The following is a 13072-nucleotide window of genomic DNA, read 5'->3' on the forward strand; positions in this document are numbered from 1 at the left end:
GGAGGACTAAGAGTTATTGGAGGACTAAGAGTTATTGGAGGACTAAGAGTTATTGGAGGACTAAGAGTTATTGGAGGACTAAGAGTTATTGGAGGACTAAGAGTTATTGGAGGACTAAGAGTTATTGGAGGACTAAGAGTTATTGGAGGACTAAGAGTTATTGGGGGACTAAGAGTTATTGGAGGACTAAGAGTTATTGGGGGACTAAGAGTTATTGGAGGACTAAGAGTTATTGGGGGACTAAGAGTTATTGGAGGACTAAGAGTTATTGGAGGACTAAGAGTTATTGGAGGACTAAGAGTTATTGGTCAAAGGGGACTAAGAGTTATTGGGGGACTAAGAGTTATTGGAGGACTAAGAGTTATTGGAGGACTAAGAGTTATTGGAGGACTAAGAGTTATTGGAGGACTAAGAGTTATTGGGGGACTAAGAGTTATTGGTCATGGGAGACTTGCTCTTTCACTAGATAGTTTTTTTGTTTTTGTTTTGCCTAGTAAACATCAAGGTACAATAGGTTATCTGGTACAGTGTGACATAGTATAAACAAACAGTTTAATACAAAGATAGAGATATATTAATTTAAGAGTCTGTATGAAAAATAATCTACACGAGATCATTCGTTATGATACCACATCGAAAACAAGTTCATTTTAAAAGTACAGGTTTATCTCAATTGTTTTTAGGACAATACATTATTTTTCAGACTGAAATACATGAAACAAACGCTGCTGGTTGAGTTTCATAAAACGACGTGGAAATAAACGGACGTACAGTTCTATGAACACAAAGACACACATCAAACTAAATCACTGATACGTTCTCTACACAGTGTCGTAACCGTCTACACGGCTCCAGATATGTTGCCCACCTGGATCTACATCAATAGGAGGTAGTGGGGGGGGGGGGGTGCTACAATAAACCCTTGGCCCACGACTTTGTTTTACAGATCTTCAGGAAATGGGACGGGTGTCAGAGTTCTATGGATGACATGGTGGATATTCTGCTTCTACCCTTTTTCCTGATTCCTTCAGATCAGCAGACATTGAAGGGTTAAGGTCACGTGACTCGAACCTGGAGGACTACCTGTAACTTACGCTTCATAAATAAACTTAATCTTCATCATCACCACGTGATCCCAAATGGCACCCTATCCCCTATATAGTACACTACTTTAGACCAGAGCCCTATGGAACCCTATTCCCTACATATAGTGTACTACTTTAGACCAGGGCCCTATATAGTACACTACTTTTGACCAGGGCCCTATATTTTAGAGAATATGGTGCCATTTGTGCCTCTTTTGTGTCTCTTGGCAGCGTAGTATATAATCAGCCCAAGGGTGACCAGGACCGCTGACCCCACCAGAGACAGGAAGCCCACCACAGGCCTCTTGGTCAGGACCAGACACCCCGGGCAGGTTAGAGGCTGACTGGGGCACTGCAGGGCCGAGGTAGGGGTCCCTTGGAGAGGGAAGCCGTTGTGCCGGATAATGTTCTGGTACTGGGACAGAGAGGCCTTGAGGATTTCCTCATCCTGGACATGGCCGTACATTCCGAAGCCTGGGTCTCTCTGGTCGTTCAGGGAGTAGGCGAAGTATCCCTTCAGATTCACCCCGTCTAGGATGTAGGCTGGCGGGAAGGAAAGGAAAGGAGGGAGAATCAAAAGTTTTATTACAATTGTAAGACCCATCCGTTCCAGTTAACAAATCCGAAGTTACCCTTTAGCCCCACGGTAAAAGACGTGTTTTAAACACTTTACCGGTTCAGCACGCAACAACAAAATTAATCTGAAGCTCTGCTTGTTTAAAAAAAAAAAAAAAAACGGATTAAAAATGTTTTTGGGGGGGAGGGGTGAAATTGTGATTGACATGTTCTCTAATGGTTATGAAGTCCAGAAAACAAAGCAACCGGATAACAAAAGCCTAAACAACGGGCGCCGTCAAAAACTGTTTGTCCGCCGTAACTAGGGTTTACCATGCCCATATTACCCTCTATATGACACGGGGTGGGGGGGGGGGTGGGGGGGCGTCAACTCCATATTACCCTCTATATGACACGGGGTGGGGGGGGGGGGCGTCAACTCCATATTACCCTCTATATGACACAGGGTGGGGGGGGGGGGCGTCAACTCCATATTACCCTCTATATGACACAGGGTGGGGGGGGGGGGCGTCAACTCCATATTACCCTCTATATGACACGGGGTGGGGGGGGGGGGGGGCGTCAACTCCATATTACCCTCTATATGACACAGGGTGGGGGGGGGGGGCGTCAACTCCATATTACCCTCTATATGACACAGGGTGGGGGGGGGGGGCGTCAACTCCATATTACCCTCTATATGACACGGGGTGGGGGGGGGGGGGGCGTCAACTCCATATTACCCTCTATATGACACGGGGTGGGGGGGGGGGGCGTCAACTCCATATTACCCTCTATATGACACAGGGTGGGGGGGGGGGGGGCGTCAACTCCATATTACCCTCTATATGACACGGGGTGGGGGGGGGGGGGCGTCAACTCCATATTACCCTCTATATGACACAGGGTGGGGGGGGGGGGCGTCAACTCCATATTACCCTCTATATGACACAGGGTGGGGGGGGGGGGCGTCAACTCCATATTACCCTCTATATGACACAGGGTGGGGGGGGGGCGTCAACTCCATATTACCCTCTATATGACACAGGGTGGGGGGGGGGGGGGGGGCGTCAACTCCATATTCTCTCTATATGACACGGGGTGGGGGGGGGGGGCGTCAACTCCATATTGCCCTCTATATGACACGGGGTGGGGGGGGGGGGGGGCGTCAACTCCATATTACCTTCTATATGACGTAGGGGGGGGGGGGGGCGTCAACTCCATATTACCCTCTATATGACACAGGGTGGGGGGGGGGGGGGGGCGTCAACTCCATATTACCCTCTATATGACACAGGGTGGAGGGGGGGGGCGTCAACTCCATATTGCCCTCTATATGACACAGGGTGGGGGGGGGGGTGGGGGGGCGTCAACTCCATATTGCCCTCTATATGACACAGGGTGGGGGGGGGTGGGGGGGGGTGGGGGGGCGTCAACTCCATATTGCCCTCTATATGACACGGTGGGGGTGGGGGGGCGTCAACTCCATATTGCCCTCTATATGACACAGGGTGGGGGGGGGGGGTGGGGGGGCGTCAACTCCATATTGCCCTCTATATGACACAGGGTGGGGGGGGGGTGGGGGGGCGTCAACTCCATATTGCCCTCTATATGACACAGGGTGGGGGGGGGGGGCGTCAACTCCATATTACCTTCTATATGACACAGGGTGGGGGGGGGGGGTGGGGGGGCGTCAACTCCATATTGCCCTCTATATGACACAGGGTGGGGGGGGGTGGGGGGGCGTCAACTCCATATTGCCCTCTATATGACACGGTGGGGGTGGGGGGGCGTCAACTCCATATTGCCCTCTATATGACACAGGGTGGGGGGGGGGGGGTGGGGGGGCGTCAACTCCATATTGCCCTCTATATGACACAGGGTGGGGGGGGGTGGGGGGGCGTCAACTCCATATTGTCCTCTATATGACACAGGGTGGGGGGGCGTCAACTCCATATTGCCCTCTATATGACACAGGATGCCTGGGGGGGGGGGAAAGGGGTGTCAACTCCATATTGCCCTGTATATGACACAGGGTGGGGGGGGGGTGGGGGGGCGTCAACTCCATATTGCCCTCTATATGACACAGGGTGGGGGGGGGGGGGTGGGGGGGGCGTCAACTCCATATTGCCCTCTATATGACAAAGGGTGCCTGGGGGGGGGGGAGGGGTGTCAACTCCATATTGCCCTCTATATGACACAGGGTGCCTGGGGGGGGGGGAAGGGGGCGTCAACTCCATATTGCCCTGTATATGACACAGGGTGCCTGGGGGGGGGGAAGGGGTGTCAACTCCATATTGCCCTCTATATGACACAGGGTGCCTGGGGGGGGGGGAAGGGGTGTCAACTCCATATTGCCCTCTATATGACACAGGGTGCCTGGGGGGGGGGTGAAAGGGGGCGTCAACTCCATATTGCCCTCTATATGACACGGGGCGTCAACTCCATAGTGCTAATGCAACACATAAGAATAAATAATTAAAGTCCGTCATTACTTTCTTTCATAATCACATTATCAATAATCACATATTTCATAATGATATATTGGCTATATTTAAATGTAAATACTTGGATGGCTCACAACTTCCTCCAGTTAAGTCAAGACAAGACCAGAGGTACTTATTGTTGGAGCCAAAGAACAGAGAGGGAATCTGGACGCACATTTTAATTCACGGGCAATAAAGATAAAACACCAAATTAAAAAACATCTAGGTGTTATTTTAGATTAGGAACTAAATTTCTAATCCCACATTAGGAATGTGACTAAATTTAGCTTTTTACCACCTGAGGAACATTGCCAAGGTGTGGCTGTTTCTCTCTCAGGCTGATACAGAGAGACTCATCCATTTTATTACAAGCAGGCTTGACTAGTGTAATGCTCTCCTGTCTGGTCTACCCAAAAAAGACATTGGTCAACTGTAAAACATACAGAATGCAGCAGGGTGGGTACTGACCAAGACCAGACGGAGAGAACACATTACACCGGTTTTAAGGTCTCTGGCTGCCTGTGAGTTTTAGAATTCATTTGAAGATTATTCTATTGGTTTTTAAATCAATTCATCATTGTGCAACCCAATACATGTCAGACATGCTTTTAAGTTATGTACACAGTAGGTCCCTCAGGTCCTGTGGCCTTTTAACTATCCCAAAGCCCAGGACCAAGAGGCATGGAGAGACAGCCTTTTAACTATCCCAAAGCCCAGGACCAAGAGGCATGGAGAGGCAGCCTTTAGTTACTATGCCCCCAGCCTGGGACCAAGAGGCATGGAGAGACAGCCTTTAGTTACTATGCCCCCAGCCTGGGACCAAGAGGCATGGAGAGACAGCCTTTAGTTACTATGCCCCCAGCCTGGGACCAAGAGGCATGGAGAGGCAGCCTTTAGTTACTATGCCCCCAGCCTGGGACCAAGAGGCATGGAGAGACAGCCTGTAGTTACTATGCCCCCAGCCTGTAGTTACTATGTCCCCAGCCTTTAGTTACTATGCCCCCAGCCTTTAGTTACTATGCCCCCAGCCTTTAGTTACTATGCCCCCAGCCTTTAGTTACTATGCCCCCAGCCTTTAGTTACTATGCCCCAAGCCTTTAGTTACTATGCCCCCAGCCTTTAGTTACTATGCCCCCAGCCTTTAGTTACTATGCCCCCAGCCTTTAGTTACTATGCCCCCAGCCTTTAGTTACTATGCCCCCAGCCTTTAGTTACTATGGCCCCAGCCTGTAGTTATTATGCCCCCAGCCTGTAGTTACTATGCCTCCAGCCTTTAGTTACTATGTCCCCAGCCTTTAGTTACTATGGCCCCAGCCTTTAGTTACTATGCCGCCAGCCTTTAGTTACTATGCCCCCAGCCTTTAGTTACTATGGCCCCAGCCTGTAGTTATTATGCCCCCAGCCTGTAGTTACTATGCCTCCAGCCTTTAGTTACTATGCCCCCAGCCTTTAGTTACTATGCCCCCCAGCCTTTAGTTACTATGCCCCCAGCCTGTAGTTACTATGCCCCCAGCCTTTAGTTACTATGTCCCCCAGCCTTTAGTTACTATGCCTCCAGCCTTTAGTTACTATGCCCCCAGCCTGTAGTTACTATGCCCCCAGCCTTTAGTTACTATGCCCCCCAGCCTTTAGTTACTATGCCTCCAGCCTTTAGTTACTATGTCCCCAGCCTTTAGTTACTATGCCCCATCCTTTAGTTACTATGCCCCCAGCCTTTAGTTACTATGCCCCCATCCTTTAGTTACTATGCCCCCAGCCTTTAGTTACTATGCCCCCAGCTTTTAGTTACTATGCCCCCAGCCTTTAGTTATTATGTCCCCAGCCTTTAGTTACTATGCCCCCAGCCTGTAGTTACTATGTCCCCAGCCTTTAGTTATTATGTCCCCAGCCTTTAGTTACTATGCCCCCAGCCTGTAGTTACTATGCCCCCAGCCTTTAGTTATTATGTCCCCAGCCTTTAGTTACTATGCCCCCAGCCTTTAGTTACTATGCCCCCAGTCTTTAGTTACTATGTCCCCAGTCTTTAGTTACTATGTCCCCAGCCTTTAGTTACTATGCCCCCAGCCTTTAGTTACTATGCCCCCAGCCTTTAGTTACTATGCCCCCAGCCCAGGACCAAGAGGCATGGAGAGACAGCCTTTAGTTACTATGCCCCCAGCCTGTAGTTACTATACCCCCAGTCTTTAGTTACTATGCCTCCAGCCTTTAGTTACTATGCCCCCAGCCTTTAGTTACTATGCCCCCAGCCTTTAGTTACTATGCCCCCAGCCTTTAGTTACTATGCCCCCAGCCTTTAGTTACTATGCCCCCAGCCTTTAGTTACTATGCCCCCAGCCTTTAGTTACTATGCCCCCAGCCTTTAGTTATTATGCCCCCAGCCTTTAGTTACTATGTCCCCAGCCTTTAGTTATTATGTCCCATCCTTTAGTTACTATGCCCCCAGCCTTTAGTTACTATGTCCCCAGCCTTTAGTTACTATGCCCCATCCTTTAGTTACTATGCCCCCAGCCTTTAGTTACTATGTCCCCAGCCTGTAGTTACTATGTCCCCAGCCTGTAGTTACTATGCCCCCAGTCTTTAGTTACTATGCCCCCATCCTTTAGTTACTATGGCCCCATCCTTTAGTTACTATGGCCCCATCCTTTAGTTACTATGCCCCCAGCCTTTAGTTACTATGCCCCCAGCCTTTAGTTACTATGCCTCCAGCCTTTAGTTACTATGTCCACAGCCTTTAGTTACTATGTCCCCAGCCTGTAGTTACTATGCCCCCAGTCTTTAGTTACTATGCCCCCATCCTTTAGTTACTATGGCCCCATCCTTTAGTTACTATGGCCCCATCCTTTAGTTACTATGCCCCCAGCCTTTAGTTACTATGCCCCCAGCCTTTAGTTACTATGCCTCCAGCCTTTAGTTACTATACCCCCAGCCTTTAGTTACTATGCCCCCAGCCCAGGACCAAGAGGCATGGAGAGACAGCCTTTAGTTACTATGCCCCCAGCCTTTAGTTACTATGCCCCCAGCCTTTAGTTACTATGCCCCCAGCCCAGGACCAAGAGGCATGGAGAGACATCCTTTAGTTACTATGTCCCCAGCCTTTAGTTACTATGCCCCCAGCCTTTAGTTACTATGCCCCCAGCCTGTAGTTACTATGCCCCCAGCCTGTAGTTACTATGCCCCCAGCCTTTAGTTACTATGCCCCCAGCCTGTAGTTACTATGCCCCCAGCCTGTAGTTACTATGCCCCCAGCCTTTAGTTACTATGCCCCCAGCCTGTAGTTACTATGCCCCCAGCCTTTAGTTACTATGCCCCCAGCCTGTAGTTACTATGCCCCAAGCCTTTAGTTACTATGCCCCCAGCCTTTAGTTACTATGCCCCCAGCCTTTAGTTACTATGCCCCCAGCCCTGGACCAAGAGGCATGGAGAGACAGCCTTTAGTTACTATGCCCCCAGCCTGTAGTTACTATGCCCCCAGCCTTTAGTTACTATGCCCCCAGCCTTTAGTTACTATGCCCCCAGCCTGTAGTTACTATGTCCCCAGCCTTTAGTTACTATGCCCCCAGCCTTTAGTTACTATGCCCCCAGCCTTTAGTTACTATGCCCCCAGCCTTTAGTTACTATGCCCCCAGCCTTTAGTTACTATGCCCCCAGCCTTTAGTTACTATGCCCCCAGCCTTTAGTTACTATGCCCCCAGCCTTTAGTTACTATGCCCCCAGCCTTTAGTTACTATGCCCCCATCCTTTAGTTACTATGCCCCCAGCCTGTAGTTACTATGCCCCCAGCCTTTAGTTATTATGCCCCCAGCCTTTAGTTACTATGCCCCCAGCCTTTAGTTACTATGCCCCCAGCCTTTAGTTACTATGCCCCCAGTCTTTAGTTACTATGTCCCCAGTCTTTAGTTACTATGTCCCCAGCCTTTAGTTACTATGCCCCCAGCCTTTAGTTACTATGCCCCCAGCCTTTAGTTACTATGCCCCCAGCCCAGGACCAAGAGGCATGGAGAGACAGCCTTTAGTTACTATGCCCCCAGCCTGTAGTTACTATACCCCCAGTCTTTAGTTACTATGCCTCCAGCCTTTAGTTACTATGCCCCCAGCCTTTAGTTACTATGCCCCCAGCCTTTAGTTACTATGCCCCCAGCCTTTAGTTACTATGCCCCCAGCCTTTAGTTACTATGCCCCCAGCCTTTAGTTACTATGCCCCCAGCCTTTAGTTACTATGCCCCCAGCCTTTAGTTATTATGCCCCCAGCCTTTAGTTACTATGTCCCCAGCCTTTAGTTATTATGTCCCATCCTTTAGTTACTATGCCCCCAGCCTTTAGTTACTATGTCCCCAGCCTTTAGTTACTATGCCCCATCCTTTAGTTACTATGCCCCCAGCCTTTAGTTACTATGTCCCCAGCCTGTAGTTACTATGTCCCCAGCCTGTAGTTACTATGCCCCCAGTCTTTAGTTACTATGCCCCCATCCTTTAGTTACTATGGCCCCATCCTTTAGTTACTATGGCCCCATCCTTTAGTTACTATGCCCCCAGCCTTTAGTTACTATGCCCCCAGCCTTTAGTTACTATGCCTCCAGCCTTTAGTTACTATGTCCACAGCCTTTAGTTACTATGTCCCCAGCCTGTAGTTACTATGCCCCCAGTCTTTAGTTACTATGCCCCCATCCTTTAGTTACTATGGCCCCATCCTTTAGTTACTATGGCCCCATCCTTTAGTTACTATGCCCCCAGCCTTTAGTTACTATGCCCCCAGCCTTTAGTTACTATGCCTCCAGCCTTTAGTTACTATACCCCCAGCCTTTAGTTACTATGCCCCCAGCCCAGGACCAAGAGGCATGGAGAGACAGCCTTTAGTTACTATGCCCCCAGCCTTTAGTTACTATGCCCCCAGCCTTTAGTTACTATGCCCCCAGCCCAGGACCAAGAGGCATGGAGAGACATCCTTTAGTTACTATGTCCCCAGCCTTTAGTTACTATGCCCCCAGCCTTTAGTTACTATGCCCCCAGCCTGTAGTTACTATGCCCCCAGCCTGTAGTTACTATGCCCCCAGCCTTTAGTTACTATGCCCCCAGCCTGTAGTTACTATGCCCCCAGCCTGTAGTTACTATGCCCCCAGCCTTTAGTTACTATGCCCCCAGCCTGTAGTTACTATGCCCCCAGCCTTTAGTTACTATGCCCCCAGCCTGTAGTTACTATGCCCCAAGCCTTTAGTTACTATGCCCCCAGCCTTTAGTTACTATGCCCCCAGCCTTTAGTTACTATGCCCCCAGCCCTGGACCAAGAGGCATGGAGAGACAGCCTTTAGTTACTATGCCCCCAGCCTGTAGTTACTATGCCCCCAGCCTTTAGTTACTATGCCCCCAGCCTTTAGTTACTATGCCCCCAGCCTGGGACCAAGAGGCATGGAGAGACAGCCTTTAGTTACTATGCCCCCAGCCTCTGGAATAGCCTGCCAGAGAACCTGATGGGGGCTGAAACTGTGGACATATTTAAAATAGATCTTAAAACACACCCTTTTTGCTTTGCTTTTCCTCTGAGTGATTTTTAGTTGTTCAGTTTGTCATTTGTTTGTCTTTTATCCTATGTTTGTTGTGTAGTAAATATCTCAGCTTTTATTTTCATTGTTTCAATTCGTTTTTTTCCTGTAAAGCACATTACGTTGCATTCCGTGTCTGAAATTCAGTTTGATATGATGCCACACCCCCTTGGGACTTATTGCTTAAATATAGCACAAATAAAGAATTAAGAATTTGTCTCCAACAACAGTAGTATAATGTTTTGAACACTTAAAATTGTAATGTAAAGTACGTGTTAGAATCGAGTCTGAAGGTCACGATGTTTCTCTGAGACAAAACAGAAAGTGTTTGAAGGTTCTCTACCGCCATCTACTGGAATAGAATGATATGGAGAATGAGGAAGATGGAGCGAGCACATGTAACACGAAAACATGTGTGTCTGTGTGCTCAGTCAGCCGGTCGTCGTCCTCTTGGGTCAGTGATCTGTATGTTTGTCTAATAGTTAAACTCAAAGTACCCGAAATAACATTCTCGGACTGGAGGTACACAAAGTGACATGAAAGGCAGACAAACTTTGGTAACATTTGACTTAAATACGTCATAAGGTCTACTGTGTATAACGGTAACGTTACACTACATCAATACGTCCTACTGTGTATAACGGTAACATTAAACAACATCAATACGTCCTGCTGTATATAACGGTAATGTTAGACAACATCAATACGTCCTACTGTATATAACGGTAACGTTAGACAACATCAATACGTCCTACTGTATATAACGGTAACGTTAGACTACATCAATACGTCCTACTGTATATAACGGTAACGTTAGACAACATCAATACATCCTACTGTATATAACGGTAACGTTACACTACATCAATACGTCCTACTGTATATAACGGTAACGTTAGACAACATCGATACGTCCTACTGTATATAACGGTAACGTTAGACAACATCAATACGTCCTACTGTATATAACGGTAACGTTAGACTACATCAATACGTCCTACTGTGTATAACGGTAATGTTAGACTACATCAATACGTCCTACTGTGTATAACGGTAACGTTAGACAACATCAATACGTCCTACTGTGTATAACGGTAACGTTAGACAACATCAATACGTCCTACTGTGTATAACGGTAACGTTAGACAACATCGATACGTCCTACTGTATATAACGGTGTCATCATAATCAATACCATAACGGTGTCATGTAACTGGTCAGAGTCATAGTGTGCTGGTCTCGCTGGGCAAACCAACATCTCTAACCATTAGACCAAGAGAAAATTACAGCAGGGACCGAGTGGGACACTGACTAAGTTGGGGGCATTGTGTGTGTGTGTTTAATCCTGCGCTATATTTTATTTTTAATTTAACCTTTATTTAACTAGGAAAGTCAGTTAAGAACAAATTCGTATTTACAATGACGGCCTATCCCGGGCCAAATCCAGACGAAGCTGGGCTAGTTGTGCGCCGTCCTATGGGACTCCCAATCACGGCCGGATGTGATTCAGCCTGGATTCGAACCGGGGACTGTAGTGACGCCTCTTGCACTGAGATGCAGTGCCTTAGACCTCTGCACCATTCATATTACAGACCCTCCTTTTAAATTGGGGCGTTGTGTGTTTAATCCTCTGCTATATTAAATACCCTGCCTTTAAATTGGGGCGTTGTGTGTTTAATCCTCTGCTATATTATATACCCTGCCTTTAAATTGGGGTGTTGTGTGTTTAATCCTCTGCTATATTAAATACCCTGCCTTTAAATTGGGGTGTTGTGTGTTTAATCCTCTGCTGTATTACAGACCCTCCCTTTATTCAGAGGCTCATTGAAGTACCTCTAGACTCACCTCTCATCAGGGCCATTGCACGTGCGTTAACGTGCGTGTGCGTGTGTTTGTGTGCATGTGTGTGTGTGTGTGTGTGTATGTGTGTGTGTGTGCCCAGACCAACCTTTAAGAGCTTCGTTGATGTAGCTGTACAGGTAGTAGACTCTCAGACTGTCGTCGAAGCGGGCCGGGTCTTCCTGCACCCCATTGGCTACCACGTAGACTGCCACGCCCCTGTAGCGCTCCTCCACCTGTACAAATGGAGGTGGAGAGTTATCAATATAGCAGTGCACCAGTCAATCAACCAGTCAGTCAACCAGTCAGTCAGTCAACCAGTCAGTCAGTCAACAAGTCAGTCAGTCAACTAGTCAGTCAGTCAACTTCTCAGTCAACCAGTCAGTCTGTCAACCAGTCAGTCAACCAGTCAGTCAGTCAACCAGTCAGTCAACCAGTCAGTCAGTCAGTCAGTCAACTAGTCAGTCAACCAGTCAATCAACCAGTCAGTCAACCAGTCAGTCAACCAGTCAGTCAGTCAACCAGTCAGTCAACTAGTCAATCAACCAGTCAGTCAGTCAACCAGTCAGTCAGTCAACCAGTCAGTCAATCAACCAGTCAGTCAGTCAACTAGTCAGTCAACCACTCAGTCAACCAGTCAGTCAATCAACCAGTCAGTCAGTCAACTAGTCAGTCAACCAGTCAGTCAACCAGTCAGTCAGTCAACCAGTCAGTCAGTCAACCAGTCAGTCAGTCAACCAGTCAGTCAGTCAACCAGTCAGTCAACTAGTCAGTCAACTAGTCAGTCAACCAGGCAGTCAACCAGTCAGTCAATCAGTCAGTCAACCAGTCAGTCAATCAACCAGTCAGTCAACTAGTCAGTCAATCAACCAGTCAGTCAACCCTCAGTCAACTAGTCAGTCAATCAACCAGTCAGTCATCTAGTCAGTTAGTCAACCAGTCAGTCAGTCAACTAGTCAGTCAACCAGTCAGTCAGTTGACTAGTCAGTCAACCAGTCAGTCAGTCAACCAGTCAGTCAACCAGTCAGTCAACCAGTCAGTCAGTCAACTAGTCAGTCAACCAGTCAGTCAATCAACCAGTCAGTCAACTAGTCAGTCAATCAACCAGTCAGTCAACTAGTCAGTCAATCAACCAGTCAGTCAACTAGTCAGTTAGTCAACCAGTCAGTCAACCAGTCAGTCAGTCAACTAGTCATTCAATCAACCAGTCAGTCAACCAGTCAGTCAACCAGCCAGTCAGTCAGTCAACTAGTCAGTCAATCAACCAGTCAGTCAACCAGTCAGTCAACTAGTCAGTCAATCAACCAGTCAGTCAACTAGTCAGTTAGTCAACCAGTCAGTCAGTCAACTAGTCATTCAATCAACCAGTCAGTCAACCAGTCAGTCAACCAGTCAGTCAACTAGTCAGTCAGTCAACCAGTCAGTCAGTCAACTAGTCAGTCAACCAGTCAGTCAGTCAGTCAGTCAGTCAACCAGTCAGTCAACCAGCCAGTCAACCAATAAATCTCTCTCTCTCTGGGTAAATAAATCTCTCTCTCTCTGGGTAAATAAATCTCTCTCTCTCTGGGTAA

At 48.0% G+C, this 13072-nt stretch overlaps 1 protein-coding gene across 1 annotated transcript in view; it reads right to left on the reverse strand.

Moving 5' to 3' along the window:
- Nucleotides 1-616: 616 nt before the first annotated feature.
- kl (klotho) overlaps nt 617-13072 on the reverse strand; it is a 53470-nt gene continuing 41014 nt past the window's right edge. Inside the window, exons 14-15 of the mRNA XM_071339828.1 lie at nt 11611-11737; nt 617-1628 (exon numbers count right to left, since the gene is read on the reverse strand). Coding sequence (XP_071195929.1) covers nt 1264-1628; nt 11611-11737 — 492 coding nt within the window. The 3' untranslated portion in view covers nt 617-1263. The remainder of the gene's footprint in view (nt 1629-11610; nt 11738-13072) is intronic.

This window comes from Salvelinus alpinus, chromosome 13 (genome assembly GCF_045679555.1).
Source record: "Salvelinus alpinus chromosome 13, SLU_Salpinus.1, whole genome shotgun sequence".
NCBI classification, from domain to species: Eukaryota; Metazoa; Chordata; class Actinopteri; order Salmoniformes; family Salmonidae; genus Salvelinus; species Salvelinus alpinus.